Consider the following 15,658-nt stretch of genomic DNA (forward strand, 5'->3'; position numbering starts at 1 on the left):
TGATTGCTATTTTAAGAATGTACTTTATACAAAATAACCAATTCATATGGAAATAAAATCTACAGACCTCCAAGGATCAAGATTTTAAAAAAGTTCTTTAAAAAAATTACCCAACACACAGTATTAAACTAACTATTGAGGTAACTGTCGCTCTTGGGGAACAAAGGTAATCAGCAGACCAAGACAAAATATACACAATATAAAAATAAATAGCATTCCCCTTTCCAGTATTGACCAGGAAAGTTCACACAACTTTGCAGCAGCAGGAGAGAGAAGAGGATCCCTGACACTGTGCTCTACAGGATGGGGAGGGAGGTGGGAGCTCCTGGGCAGCAGGAGATGGAGAGGTGCAGCCCCTGAGGCCCTGCTGGGGACAGAAGAGCTGGGACAAGCATCTCCAGCATAAACTCCTTCTTGAGCTGATAAATTGAGCCCATCGAGTCAACCTTTCCCAAACAGCATGGGCAGCTGTTCAGCCCAGTTTCCAACTGAGTCAAGGACAAGCAAGCCCATCCTTGAGTGTTACATCCCAGCACCCAGCAAAATATGCCACTGCAGGGCCCCACAGAGGTCACATTCCCCCCACCAAGGGACACAGGAAGAGGCATTTTCACAGCTTGGTGTGGGAGGTCTCTGCTGCAGCCTCAGCTCACCCTCCTGTCACCCTGGGGCAGCTGCAAGCTGTTGACAAAGGCCAGGCTTTTGCCCCCATGGCCACTAGACCCCTCCCTGCCCAACAACAAAAAGCACAGCAACATAAGAACAGCCTCACCCAAAAAGAGAAAGGCCCCCGTTTTCTCCTTGTGCCCCCGACAGACAGATTACATTCTTTACAAACTTACAATAATACAAAAAAAAAACCCCCAATGTTACCCAACTTCAGAAAAATGAATGGATGTAGTGGCATAGGCTCCCCCACTAGCTCTCCAGCAATGCCAAGTGAAGCAGCAGTGGGTCTCTCTCCTCCCCCAGAGGCATCAAATCATCCACCCCTCATTCCAACAGCCACCCCTCTTCCAATGTGCTCCGCTCTGAGGATGAGGCTCAGCTTTACCCAACTGCTCCCTTTCCTCTGCCTTCCCAAACACAGAAGAAGCAAACTGCTCTCTCATGGCTACCTAAATCAACCCACCAGTCTCTGGGAAAGCAGGAACGTGGCATGATAAAATGCAGGGCTACAGAGAGCACCTTGCTTCCCACTGAAACTGCAAAGTGTGTTCCATAGTCTCCCTAAAACAGTATGGGAAGGTCAAAAAGTTGCACTGCTGCACGTTATTATTGCTCAGAAAAAGATCAGGCAGCAGCATGTTGATCCATCAGGGAGGAGAGATGAGTTTTCACAGTTGTACACAGAATATGCACAGGCATTTTTAACCTAAACCCCCTGGAGGTAGACATGGCAGGATCACCTGTGGGAGCCCTGCACTGGGACCAGGAGCAAATCCTTGTACTGGCAGACATGCAGACACTGCTGTGCCAGGGTGGCAAACCCCAGGGCATGCAAGAGAACACTCGTGTGCCACTGAGGACACCTTAATTTCATGAGAGTCCATGTGCTCTCCCCAGCTGCTGTCTGTGTGTGCAGAGGAGGCAGCTGGCAAGGTCAGCCCTCTGCCCTTGTGCTCGCGTGGGCAGTGAGCTTTCATCTCTGCACTCGACAGCCACCAAGCCAGCAGAGGGAAAGAGACTTGAAATCTGGGAAGCAAGGAGAGGGGAGGTGTTGGCATATGATACAAAAGGGGATCAGAGGACTTTCCAGACTAAGAGTTGAAGCCTGAGCTCCTGTAGCTGCCTGGCTGGTTTCAGAAAGGGAGATTGCTCCTCTGCCGTGCTCCAGTGCTTGAGTGCACCAGGTGTCTGCAGGCCTCTTACTCATCTGATGCTCAGAGAAGTCCCCAAATGGCTGTCTGGCCTAACTTTGTTCACAACAAGGGACTTGTGCTCACACAGAGTCAGTCCTGCTTTTATTTAGAAGATATTCCACTTACTGCCTTTCTGCTAAGTGAGCCAAGTGTTTCCAAGTAAAAGGGACAAAGGACAGAGGGACTTTAGGCTAGAGTTGGTGAAAATCCCAATTAAACCTCAGTCCTAATTAATCCTTTGTCCTCTCTTTCCCTGGTGGATGTAGCTCTTGCTCTCTCCTGGATGCACTATTCACTTTGATATCCACATTTCAAAAAGAGGAAGACCTTTGCCAAAATAAATCTAGGCCACTGCTGCAAATGAAGGAAAAAAAGCCCTCAGTCAATGCAAGAGCAGCCGTGTTGGATCTACAAAATGCTCCATGGTCTCTCAAATCCTGCATGTGAGCCAAGGCAAACCAGTGACCAAAAAGGGAATGGCACAACACAGCTCACTTCAAAGGTACACTTGGATGTTACCATCTAGTTTCAAATACATAAAACCCTGTCCTGAATGTCCCTGCCTAGGGGTGGACTGAGCCTTGTCCTGGTTGTCCCCAGGAGTTCCTGTTGGGAGGCAGCTGGAAATGGGTTGTTCCCCAGCTGCTTTTCAGAGCAGGAGGCGGGCAGAGTGAAAACCAAATCCTCAGTTCATTCTGGGCTGGTTAAGAGTGTTTTCCTTCTGCATGGGCAGCAGGGCTCCTGCCCTGCCCTGTGTGTTCACCCTGTCTGTATGTTAAACAGGTACAGATGATCAGAGGCTGCCTGGTCAAAGCAGAGATGCTTTCTCTGCTACAGCAAGCTCAGGCTCTTACAGCTCATCACATGGGCTGCAGCTGCAGCCCTCCTTGCACAGCCTTATCTCAATCCTGCTCTTGCAGAGAGGACAGGGCACTCACACACCTGCTCTGCCACCACCAGCACCAGACCTAAAGGGAAACAGGAATTCTGCAAGAGCAAACTCCTCTACTCCGCCACTGATGTACCACAATAAAACCTTTTTAAGGGGTTGCTTTCATTAAGTGCAGACCCAAGTTGCATGGTTGCTCTGCAGCAAGAGGAACCAGGACCAACTACACCATCACACATTCCACTGATGGTCTTCTCCAAGCCACCCTTTGGGATGACACTTCCCTGTCATTCACTTCAGCACCTTCTCTGAAATTCCACAGTGCATATAGCAACACAGTCGTCTCAGAAAAGGAAAGCAGAACGAAGCCATCAAGAACAAAGAAACAACCCTGGCTGAACAGAGAGATGAACAAAAGCCTGGCAAGGATCAGTGGAGAAAATAAAGAAAGGTTGTTTTCTAATTATACTTCCATTTCAAATGGAGAAGTGTTGGGGTGAGAACCTGCAGGGGAGCTGCCTCAGTCAGCGGAATGAAAGACAGGCTCTGTGACTTGCTTTCAGATAAGACATCATAAAGCTGATAGCTCTCCAAGACCCTGAGAAACCACACTTACAAAAATATACACAGGCGATTTGCTTCAGAAAGTCTGCACGGGAAAGGCATTTGGCAGACAAGAAAGAATCAGAAGCTTCCAAGAAAAGTGTCTCCATGTACTTTAAAGTCACAAATCAAACCAGTCGGGCCTTGAAGCTACTTTCCTCTTTTGTCCTCCTCATTGCAGGCTGGTGCCTTGGATTGCTACTGGGTGGTTTTGTGGGTCACACCATGGAATTCATAGACTGCAAACTGCTGCTAAACACAGCTAAAAGTCACTGTGAAGCCTCAGCAACTGCCCTTTCCAAAATACTTAGTTGCTGCCCAGTCTCATAGCTTAACAACTCCCGTTTTACTCCAGCTCCCTCCAGAATAATCAACTGCTCTTTAGCTTTAGGATGTGAATAAATGCAGATGAAATTCCTACCTGAACACCAGTGGCTGTCCAAGCACTGGCACACAGGAGCTTTCCAGTGCAGTCCCTCAACTTCTGAGCCAATCGACCTCAACATCTGCCTTTGAATGAGTGCTTGAGTGCTTTCCAATTCATCTGCCATTTGCAAATGCCAAATCCAACAAATGGCTCACACTGCAGTAATCCTGTCATTCCCCCAAGGCAGCCTCTTGCTCTTCCTCCTCAGTGAGAGTGCTCAGGATGCCTGTGGCACTTCCTGCTTCACTGCTGCTGAGAAGTGAATATAGCCCAGGCTCAGAGAAAGAGGTGGGGACTTGGCTCCTCTTCTCAGGCAGCAGGGCAGTAAGATTTGCACAAAATTTGTTCTACTGGACAGGTGTTGCTCCACCCTCAGCTTCACCAGTTTCACCAAAATAACTTTTAAGTTGACCAGCTATGCCATTTTCTGTTTTCTAGAGCACATTTCTTCTATTAGAAAGGCAGAGAGAAGGGTACTATACTAGCAGAAGGGACAATGCCATGGGTGTCCTGCCCTGGTTTCAATTCCTGGTCCTGGTTTCCTTGTTCCCCCATGATGACAGGAGCTGGAAGTGCACTCAGGCCCTGGATCCAGAGGGCTGGAGGTGGGGTGAGAGGAGAAGGAGGAAGAAGGCAAGAGAAAGAGGAGGACATGTTATGCTCCTGAGCAATTCCTGCTTTAAAGTCAACCAACCGTCAGGTCATGTCTTTGTTGCAGAGGACATGAAGGAGGACAGCAAGTCATCCATCACACATTTCCTCACCTCTCCCCTGTCCCCCCAAACCCTCACCCTATCCTGAAAGATTTCAGTGTGACATGATTGTAAACAGTTAACGATTCCTCCAGTGCTAAGCCCACTACAAGCTGGGCCCACCCCCTCCCCCATTATGTACAATACATTCACCAACAACAGAAATTTATTTAGAAAGGCAACAGGTTAAATTCTGTAAACTGGATCCAGCTCCAAAACACACACGTTAATACTACAAGTAAAATTCCATCATCGTCCTCTTCCACCCTGAAAAATATACCTGAGTTTAGCAGTCAATGAAATTTTCCACCCCCACCCCTGCCCTCCCCACCCAAAAAATCCCTCAAACCCTGAATGAGACGCAGTCTCCTGTCACGGAAAGCCACTAGTTTGGGGTGCCCTGGGATGGTGAGCCAGCTGCTCGGCCGGCTGGGGCTCAGCACTGCTCCGGGTCTCCAACACAAAAGCTAGCAGAGCACCACGTTCCACAGACCCAGGAAGCTCCATGCTGCTCGGGTGAGGGGAGGGTGGGAGCAAGGCCTGCCCCTCCTCTCCCTTGTCCAAATCACGTGTGGCTTTCCTCTTCGTGAAGTCCTTCCTTTCTCGGACTAGCTCTGGAAGAGGAAGAACAAGAGTTGGAGGCTTTAACTGGCAGCTTTAGAAAGGAATAATCTCATCATTGCATGCAACCAGTTCAAAGTTAACACTATGGATCTGCCCAAGTTCCCAGCTTCCTCCAGTTCTTCCCACTCTCATCAAACACCTCAATCCTTTAACCACTGGGCAGAGAAAGACTTGGATTTCAGCTCTGCTCTCTCTAGCAGCCCTTACTTGATCCAGAGGCAACGCCGACGGTTTTTGTGACGTCAAATCTTCCCGGGACATGGTTGCTGTAGGCATCTTCGGGAAGGGGACTTGAGCCTGATGCATTTGCATTCTGGAGTCAGGTTGAATGGAGAGAGTTTTAGCACATGAATGTCAGGAGCAAATCCCCACTTTCGTTAAAACTACTTCACAGAAGGCAACACTAGCATACAAGCATTTGTCTTGTATATTCTGTCTGGCTTCACCCCAAAACACAACCCTCACCCCCGGCCACTCCCCCCATGGCTTAGCTGTAAGCCAAGTTCCCTGAATACTAGAAGAAGGGAGGACTGTCATGCTGTGATGATGACAAAACAGTAACAGTTGAAGCACATTCATAAAAACTGAACAGGGAATTTTTGGAGTAGCAGAATTTTCCACTTGGGAATAAAATGTGATATGCAGTCTCAGTGAGAAGTAACTTTCTGTGATGGAAATTTGACACAGAGAAGGGGCAAAGCAAAAGGAGGGAGAACAAGGGCAACATTGAAAGTGTTCATAACAAGAACAAACTTCCACTTCAGTCAGTGACTCTGCACCACTACGAGCAAGATGAAATAAAACACTTGCAAAGAAAATGGCAGGAGCCTCGGTGATTAAGAGATTCTCAACCCTGGATGACACATTAACAAAACACTGTCAGTTGAAACAAAGCACTGGTGTGGGGATGGATGGGGAAGGCTAACAGGCTCTCCATGATAAAGAGTGCTCCTTGTTTTAAGGAGATGCAATGAGACTCTCTCTCCATCTTAGCAGACCTCTTACTCCAAGAGCCTAAGAGCCACCTGTTAGCTTTTCATCTTCACTTGCCATCTCCTCTGACTTCAAGCCATATCCTTTCAAGGATATCCAACACTCATGGTCACCCAGGCATCACCCCCTCCCACCCTGCAGAAAACACGATCTTACCCCGAGGGTCTATACAAGTCCTGGGGTGGCCCCCCCATGCCACCTGCACTGCCTCTCTGCTCCATCAGCAAGGCCTGAAAGTGACCCACGTTCTCCTCTCGGCAGCGGTACAGGGAGCCCTCCTGAGAGAGGCCGTTGGCCTGGCTGGAGGCTGGATGGTGAGACAGGTGAGCATTCATGGGTGATCCATACGTCCTGGGCTGGAAGTGGCTGGCAGGATGCCGGGATCCATACGGAGAGCCAGTCTGTAGCATCACCCCGTGGGGAGGGAAAGCTGATGGGCCAAATCCCATCCCCGCACCCAGGTGTGGTGGGGGAGCTCCATAGAGGAACTCCCCAGCTGCCACCGAGCTCTGCCTCTTGGTGGCTGCGTTGTGGTTGTCCAAATCAAGAAACTCTTTGGGACTCTCTGGTCTTTCCTGGGACTCCTCAGACTTCTCATCTTCAGGCCCCAGCTCCTGCCCGTCGCTTGGAGAAACCTCTTTGGCACTTGCTACGTCCATGCGGTTGGGCGAGGCCAGGGCGGTGCTCAGTGCCTCGCAGCCCTGCAGGCTGGCCGAGCCCCGCTCGGGGAAAGGGGGCCTGCCCAGGGCTGGGTGGGCGCCGGGGTGCCCACTGGGGCTGGCCTGGGCGTGGAGAGGTCTCTGCCAGTCTGAGTAGCCCTGGGGGCAGCCGTAGTAGGGCGGTCGCTGGTAGTGGTGGTAGGAGGGCTGAGGCTGCGGCTGGTAAGGATACGGCATTCCCTGGGGAGGTCGATACCGCGGGAAGACGCCGGGGTGGGTGCTGCTCGGCTGGAAACCCCGTGGGGGAAAATGCTGGGGATGGGAGGCAGGAGGAGGTGGCTTCCCCCCCATCACGGGGCTGAACCCCTGCAGGCCTGGGTTGATGTGGTAGCGCCCGGCTGAATTCGGGTATTCCAGACCGGACATGTAGAGAGGGTGAAACTGGTTGGGGGTGGCCCCCATGGAGGTGGCATCCATGCCAGGAAGGCCGGTGCCCTGCCCCATGCAAGGCACGGCTGCTTCGGGCAGAGCCTTTCCCCCACCACAGAGGGGCTTCTCCAGCAGGTTGGCAGCCATGCCCTTCCCCTCAGGGCCAGCTGCTGGCCCCTCGCCTGCCGCGCCGTTCTGAGGCAGGGGAGCCCCTCTGTCGGAGCTGGGCACCAGGTCCCTCACACAGCCTGCCTCACCAGCATAGCCACTCTCTGCTGACCACACGCCTTTGCCCCGTCCTGCCTTCAGGTCACCCTTCACACCGGGGCCATCACCCTCCCCATCCGGGGGCAAGGCGCGCCTCGAGCACTCCATGGGCAGCGGGGGCTTGGGATGAGGTAGGAGTTTGGCGTAGGCTCCGTCGGGAATGCTGATGCACTGAGCCTTCTCGTCCATGCCTGCCGGTGCTTCCACTGAAAGAGAGGGAAGAAAGTCACACACTCATCTAATTTTGGGAATTGGACCTGCCTGGTACATACACACAGCTGCTCATGCTGTATTTTAACCAACTGTGGTCTGGAGATGTGACTGCTCTGTCCTGCAATCACTCAGTGCTCTCCCCATCTCTGTTCTATATCCAGCAGGCTAAATTATGATGATAACTTTTAAGCCATGCCACACAAGGAAAGAGTTTCCTCTTAGTGCAAGGCACACAAGGGATTGATAAAAGATACAAGGGTTTTGATCTCTAGTTTACCAGCTAGAATTAATGAAAAAAATTTTTTTGATCTCTGAATTTTTTTTGATCTCTACTTTAGGTTTTATTTTTAAGCTTCTTTCTATTTTTTTTTTTTAAATATTATCTGTAGTTTACCAGATAGAACAAATGAAATTCAACCAGAAAGAAACTGGTGAGGGCACGCATGACACACTGCCACCCCACCTGAACTGATACAGCTGCTCAGGGGCTTTAGGGCTGTCCTGGTGTATGAAGATTTTAAAATGTTGAGAGCTCATGAGGCAGATGTGCATTTCAGAGGAGAAACCATACTGACACACACTCAAAGGAATATATTTAAGACATTTATTCACATAACATCTCCTCTCTTTACCTAACCCTTTGCAGATCCAATTTTTATATTAACTCCAGGTGAGCTCTAGAAGCATCACAGCCTATGCTTTGCATTTGCACCCCGTGGCAAACTGATAACTTGCAGGTAAAGCTGGGACAGAGGGAACCTTTGGCAGGCTACAGTGAAACAAAACAGTCCTAGAAAAATCTAAGCAATGGCAGGAGCAGAAAATATATTCCAATTTAGATTTTAAAAAAAGTATTTAAAAAAGAAAAAGCATAAAAACTGTGCTCCCCCCCAAGAATTTAATCAAGATTTGAGTTATTTTCTGAGAGGCAACAGATGCAGGCAGGGAAAGTCAAGTGCTACCAGCAGGCACTCAAGGCGTTACCTTGGTTGCTGTCCATGTCCATGGTCTGGCCGGTGGGATCCTGTGAGCTCCCATTCCCCACCACAGGTTTTGGGGGCTGACCACCAGCGGCGTGGGCCAGCTGGGGAAAGGGCCCGGGGAGGTGCGGCGGGGGCGGCTGGCGAGGGTGGTAAGGCACACCCGGCGGGCACACGCGGGAGGACAGCTGCTGCATGGCGATCATCTCCGGGCTGTCCAGCATGGAGTCCCCGCCCTGGCACCCTCTTTGAACCTGAGCTGGTCCCCCAAACAGAGCGGCTGGCGGCTGTGGCATCCTCTGGCCAGTGGCTTTCCCGGGCGGTCGGATGTACCCCGAGGGAGGCACGCCGTGAGGTAGGAAATTCGATTGCTCGCTCCACTGGCCGGGAGGCAGCGGCGGCCTCATGGCCCCGGGGTCCATCATATGCCCCAGGACACGGGGCTGGAGCGAGGGCCCCATGGGCGCCTTCTCCTCGGGCCCCACGGCAGGCTGGCCGGCGGGGCCGTGGCTGCCGTTCCACAGGGCCGGGTGGGCGCGGTTCAGGTACTTGTAGGGTCGGTACATGTGCCCGTCGGAGCCCTCGGGCGGCTTGCCGGGGGGCCCGTTGTGGTGTGGAGGGAGGAAGCCCTGCTGGAACTGGGCCGGGGGGTACACGGCGTCGGGTGGGGGACCACCCACACGCCCCAGCTGCAGGGAGCCCGGTCGGGGACCCAGCCCAGCCACGTGTGCCGGTGCCGCGCACGGCTGCTTCTCCGGAGTGCCCAGCCGGTGCCCGCGGTGCTCGCTCAGTCCCACGGCCGGCTGCGGAGAGAGAGGAGGGGTCTCGGTGAGGCCATCATCACACCTGCGGGGCCTGGGGTGCTGCACCCTCGGCAGGAGAGCCTTACCTGCATGGCAAAGTGCTGGTGCTGCTGCACTGGGTCTCCGGGATGGGGCTCAGGCACGCGCGGAGAGCCGTACAGTTTGGTGGGATCGGATCCACGCAAAGGACCGAACGTTCCTGGCACCGCTGGTCTCTGGGGGATGGATAGAGGTGCGGGGCAGAGAGATAAAACAATTTGTGAAGCTTGAAAAGCAGTAGAAACACTGCAGGTGAGGGGAAGCCAAGGCTGGAGTGGCCACACAGATGAGCAGTGGAAAACCTGGACATTCTCTTCTCTGAGGGGACACAGCTCCCTTATCAAAGCCACTCTCTCCCACCTCAGCCACTTATTAAGGCTGCAATAAACTCACTTGCCACCCAAGTACTGGGGGGCAAGCAAGAAGACTCAAGGGGGCAGGGATTTGCTTCAAGAAGATGAATGGACCACAAGAGTATGGAAGCAGGTAGATAACAGGCAATATGCTGGATTTCCTTCAAAAAATGCCTCCAGCTCTCCTACTGCCTCCTACTATCTGCAGCACACTAATCACTCTAAAAGTTGTGTTTGATCTCTAGATAAAAGGGCAAGGGATAGCCTAGATCTCAGGAGAACAGCAGATACATCACACCACAAACCATCACTAGCTAAAATGGAAAAGGCAGTGAAGGATGGGTGAGGAACAGCCCAGAAGGGAGGCAGAACAGGTGGCATTCAGAGAAGAAATGCTGGGCTAAACATAAGTCACTACTGCAGTCCAGGGTGGCCTTTGTTTGATTTAGTTTATAAATTTATAAATACTCAGGGCACAAAATGCAGTAGTACATAGGTGGCACGAAGTTACAAAGCATCTGTAAACAATTGAGACAAAAAACCAGCTTGTTCAGCTTCATAAACTGGAGGTTAAGGAAAGAAATGTGACAGTTTTCCTTGCACACTGGGGTAACTCTCCAAGGACAGAACTAGGGGAACCAGTTTGTGCAAGCCTACACTGGGACATGCCAGCCATGGGAAACATTAGGAGATTGCTCCCACCTAGTGTGGCGAAGACTAAAATGGCACCAGTTCAAATCTATGATCTGAAAAATTTCACTTGGAGGAACCATAGTTCTGACCCTTTATCTCTGGGAAAAGGCTCCTGGCATACACTAAGGTTGGAAGTTCCATTCCCTTTTACCTCCCTCCCTCCCTCAGCCTGATGGGCAAAGGACAGCAGGAGCTGCTCCTTACCATCTGTCCAGGATGTGGCACAGGGCTGGGCATGCCGCCGTACTGCAGGGAGCGGGGGAAGCCTCGCCCGTTGGAAGGACCCACTTCTCGAGGGGTCTGCAGTGGGTTGCCACTTGGGTCATCCACAGACGACGAGGAGAAGGAGGAGGAGGAGGAAGAGGAGGAAGAAGCAGGAGCCCTGGAAGCAGCTCGATATGGTGGAGGTTTTCCTCCATTTTCCAGGCGTTGCTGTCTCTTGCCAGGCCCGTCTGGGTCTCGTGAGCGAGTCCAGACACTGCCTGTGCTGGAGCGGCCGGTCCGCCGGCTCCTCTTCTCTCGTCTCCCGTCCTCTCTGATCCAAAACTCCTCATCCGTGTCTCCATCTTCCCCAGGGAAGTGCTTCATCATTGCTCGGTGGAAACACCTCTCCAAGTTGTAAGCCATCTTTGTATATTCTGCAGTCAAAAATCCCCAAGAATGTCAGAGCCTCATAGAGAGAAACAATTACACAACATCAGATAAATCATCTCCCCTCTGCCAAGTTTCTCTGAGGAAGACTTTTGTTTCTAACTAGTTGGCTTTGGTTCCTACACTCCATAAGCAATGCAGCATCAGTTCCAGCAGAGGAGAGGCACACAGGCATGACAAAGTACCACTGGCAGCAGGGCCTGCAGAGTCAGCATTAACTCAGTGTTCCAGCCTAGTGCCAAGAATTACATTAGGAGGAGCAGCACCTCTGCTCAGAGAGATGTGTGACCTGCACAGTTAGCCAGCAAGAGTGCTGAGAGAAGAAATGTGAACTTCCAGCAATGCTATTTGATTACATTCAGAGGCTTTTCTTGGACTCGTTCAAATCTCTGCTGTGGACCACAAGGCAGAGGAAAATCAGCAAACACATTTATTGGTGTAGTTTCCAAAGCACTTGCTGACCCTGACATGAAAGCTATTGCCAACACCAGTGTCCCCACTGCATCATTTCCACTGGACAGTTCTGCTGAGATGAGCTTTTACTTTTTGTTGAGTGGATAGGAAGGAAAAGACATGTGAGAGGTGTTGGTGGCAAGGCCTTGAAGCAAGTGACTTCCCAGTTGTTGCCACTAAACTAACCCTGAAGTTCCTTGGGGAACAGAGCTCTCCCAGTGGCAGTGCAGGTATGCTTTTACTTGCAGCCAACAACAACAAGCTGATCAGTTCTTAATGTTGTTTTCCCTTTCTCACAAGGTGTTGCTGGTGAGACAGTCTGCAGTGATGACCCACCATATGGGAACTGATTTCTTATCTAAGCAACACATAGAATTTTAATTGGCGTGGCAATTAAACCCAGGATTTCCTATTTGCAGACTCATGTTGTTCCTTCAATAGCCAAGGAACTTAAAAACTACATTTTCCATCCAGTGGACAAGCCTGGTTCACTCCTCACTTTTCTGTGGTACTCAAACACTGGGAGTTAACTAGACTCGAATGCTTTTCAGAGTCTGTATTAGTTACCATGAGAAAAAAAATATTCTGAAAAAGAAGCACAAATCAAGTACTGGTGAGGAGGAAGAGGGCACTGCTTGCTTTGGCTGAGCACTGCAAATAGACAAATTTAGCATCTTACCACTGCCTTCACCGTTGTACTTAAGACAGTTCCTGAACATGGTCTTCATATCCCCCACAAATTCTTCCTTGGTGCAGTACTGACCTCCATTCAACTTCTTCTCCATGCTAGAGATATCCATGGGGGCCTGAAATACAACCAAACTTCCCTTCAGTTACAGCAGGCATAGTGGGGCTTACAAAGCTGCAGCTCAGAGAGGGCATGGGCAGCAGAGGATGCTCTCCAGAGAGGCATCCATCCATCTTTGGTTTTCTTGACCTGTAAGGATAGAAGGGACTGCCAGAATCATGGAGTTTGACTGTGACAGTAATACAGCCCACAAAACTTCAAGATACTTCCAAAAAACTGCATCCCAGTGCATCAGTCAAGATGGCCAGGCCATTTTCCATACCTTAATGATCTGGTAGTAGTTGGGAGCATACGATTCATCAACAGGCTCCAAGAAGGGCCAAGAGTCCTTGTGAGCCTTCACCACATCTAGAACTGGCAATAGCAAGAGAAAGATGAATGGTTACACACACAGAGAGAAATATTTCACTTTGAGAAAGTCATTCAAAGGGGGAAAGCTGGGGTGGAACTAACCTTTGTACATGGCTGTGAACTCATCGTCCAGTTCAAAGCTGTAACAGAAGCACCACAGTGAATATGCATACTGAGGACAGGTAAGACATGCTCTGCACTTCATCTCCTCTTCCACCCATGTATTGCCATAATGCTGGCAAATAGGTCTCATCACAAACACTCCTCTCATATGGACTAAACCAGATGTTTCTCAGCTTACTCCTCTCACTGTTCTCCAACGTCACTTCTCCCTCTGCATTCCTGTGAATGATCACACTCCTCTCCTTGCCATACTCACTGCTTCAACACTCCTGTGTGCTGCAATGCCCCACTGAATACTCACATATCCTTGGTCCTTCGCTCTTCCCTGGTGGGGGAACTGGGATCCAAGTGGTAAAGCTCAGGGGGGAGCTCCTTGCCCTGTGCCAGCAGCCATGCCCTCTCTTCACGAAGTTTCCTCCTCCGGGCTCGTTCTGCAGTGGGAAGAGATGAAAAACCATTCAGCACTCCTTGCCCACATCTTGCAGGGAAACAGAAGGTGCCCCTGCAGCTCTCAAGAACTCCAGTGAGATGGTCTTGTTCTTTGAGCAAAAGGAGCAGGTGAGGTGAGAATATGGTACACCATCAAAATGCCTCGTCATCCTCCCTTGGCTACAGTCACTGATTTTGAAGCACTGTTGTGACACAGATGCTCCCTTAGGCAGCTTCCAGTGGTACAAAGAGGGAAGTTCAACACCCAGCCCTAGGCACAGATCAGCACTATGGGAAGAGCTAGCTTCCTTTGTTGTTATCTTCCTTTAGGGACTTCACCTCAGGCAGCTGGTTTTGCACTGAACAGGATGAAGAACAGTGCCAAGGGAAGGGTGAAGTTCTACCAGCTGAGTGGCAATGAGTAACTGGATCATTATCATCCTCCATGACCATGGCTGGCTTTGGAAGGTTGCTCAGGTAGTTCTTCATGGCTGGCAGCCAGAGTGAGCAAGCTGCCACACACGAGGGCCACTGGGACAGCTTTCATTTAAAGAGGTGAGAGACAGGAAGAAGCAATGCTGGTAATATAACCTGTGGTTTGCAACCAGACAGCTGGCTAACAGATTGCTTCATAATAGAAAGTTTATGGGCTCTTATGAACCTCATTTCCTTTTTCTTATAGGAAATCTGAATTCATTTGACTTGCAAAGCACCTGTGGTTGGACCTACCTTCTGTAGGAGCAGAATTCTGCGAAAGTTTTGTTCAGGGAGAGATGTCACAGGAACCAGAAAACAGGCCACATCAGGGAGCACCCAGAGTGAAAGTAAGATGGGGGAGACTTGGCTAACACCCTCTAGCAGAGGCTCTGCCTGTGCAAAATGCCAACCACTCAAGAAGTACCAACTCTGGTGGAAAAATATTAATTTACTGTCTTACTCTGTCAGTCAAACCCAAACTTGGGATGGGGGTTGAGAGCACAAGAAAAGTAGGAATAGCTACAAGGTGAATGTTTGTAGGGACATCCATGGCCAGATACGTCAAAGACTGGTAAAAGCAAGCCCAAATTTCCTGTTAGAAGGCTCAGGGAAGTTGGAAGTATAGGACTTGGATCTAAGGTGCCCAACAGAATCTAACAGCACCTATTATAACATTGCGTGACCAGAAGTCCAACATTCAATTGCAAATATATCCCAAATGGACTGAAAATTAGAAGAAAATTTTGATACCCTAAAATTTCTGTTGACAGATGTCCAGTTTTCACAAGTCTGAACCAAGTAAAACAAATTACGTCACTTTCAAATCACTTTCTCTCCATCATGACAGAAAATGCTAGTGGTGGGTGTGCTTGGCACTAAGAAAAGATCATTAAAAAGCCAGTTATACCTGGATTGTTGCTGTTTCTAGGGGTAAAAATACTGTCATGATTTAACTGAACAAGTAACATAACCTTTGCAAACAGCTTTTGAACCAGCTTAGAAGGAGACTTCTCCTGACTTAGCCTAAATGGACTAAGGAAGAGTTTAAACTAAACTGAAAGAAATGGCACAAACCAAAATAAAAGCATCTCTGCCAATAAAAGCATGAATGTATGCTAACTTGGCTTAAAAGAGGTTACTGCTCAACCCCATGCCCAGTGTGGCTCTGGTGCCTTTGAATCAGATGATGAAGTGATTGCATTTACCCAGAAAAGGAAGTGGTTTATACCAAAACAAAACCATTTTACAGGAACATTTATCTTTGCAGCTCTTGTGGAACTTCAAGTCTAATTTTGTCTATAGAGATGAAGCATTAAACCACAGAGAATATGCAATTTGCCAAGGGAAACAGATATCTGTGGCAGATATGGAAGCTGGATGAGTCTCAATTTAAAGCACCTGATTAGCTAGGACTAGCAACCAGGAATACATGAAGGCCAAGGAAGTAATTGGATTTTCTAAAGGTTAGGAAGGTAAGCAGGTAAAAGAAGCTATTCTTAGATAACATCTGGCCTCCTACCAAACATCTGGTAGCAAACTGTTTCATTTTGGAAAGTTTACAAGGTTTGCATGAACTTAATATTTTTTTTTCTTTTCTGACTCTTTATCCACTTTGGCACTCATGATACTGACACTGCCACACGTTGCCACAGTTTGCTGAGGATGTTCAGCCTTTTCCTAGAACTACAACAGTCCAGCCAGTCACTGTGGCTAAAGCAGCAGCTAAAGGAATCCCCATAAGGGAGACCAGCAGAGAGAAGGTGGTCAGAAATGAGCTTGC

The 15,658-nt window shown here is 49.7% G+C and overlaps 1 protein-coding gene across 2 annotated transcripts in view; it reads right to left on the minus strand.

Moving 5' to 3' along the window:
• The window catches only part of CECR2 (CECR2 histone acetyl-lysine reader), a 93,237-nt gene continuing 77,579 nt past the window's right edge, over window positions 1–15,658 (minus strand). For both annotated transcript variants that reach the window (XM_085049327.1, XM_085049328.1), the window contains 10 exons: window positions 13,274–13,403; window positions 12,952–12,989; window positions 12,761–12,852; window positions 12,370–12,496; window positions 10,791–11,224; window positions 9,588–9,716; window positions 8,703–9,501; window positions 6,307–7,711; window positions 5,365–5,470; window positions 1–5,147 (listed from right to left, as the gene is read on the minus strand). In XM_085049327.1, coding sequence (XP_084905453.1) covers window positions 5,142–5,147; window positions 5,365–5,470; window positions 6,307–7,711; window positions 8,703–9,501; window positions 9,588–9,716; window positions 10,791–11,224; window positions 12,370–12,496; window positions 12,761–12,852; window positions 12,952–12,989; window positions 13,274–13,403 — 3,266 coding nt within the window. In that variant the 3' untranslated portion in view covers window positions 1–5,141. The remainder of the gene's footprint in view (window positions 5,148–5,364; window positions 5,471–6,306; window positions 7,712–8,702; window positions 9,502–9,587; window positions 9,717–10,790; window positions 11,225–12,369; window positions 12,497–12,760; window positions 12,853–12,951; window positions 12,990–13,273; window positions 13,404–15,658) is intronic.

Source organism: Lichenostomus cassidix, chromosome 1Ab (assembly GCF_008360975.1).
Source record: "Lichenostomus cassidix isolate B80296 chromosome 1Ab, HeHo_3.0, whole genome shotgun sequence".
Taxonomy (NCBI): Eukaryota; Metazoa; Chordata; class Aves; order Passeriformes; family Meliphagidae; genus Lichenostomus; species Lichenostomus cassidix.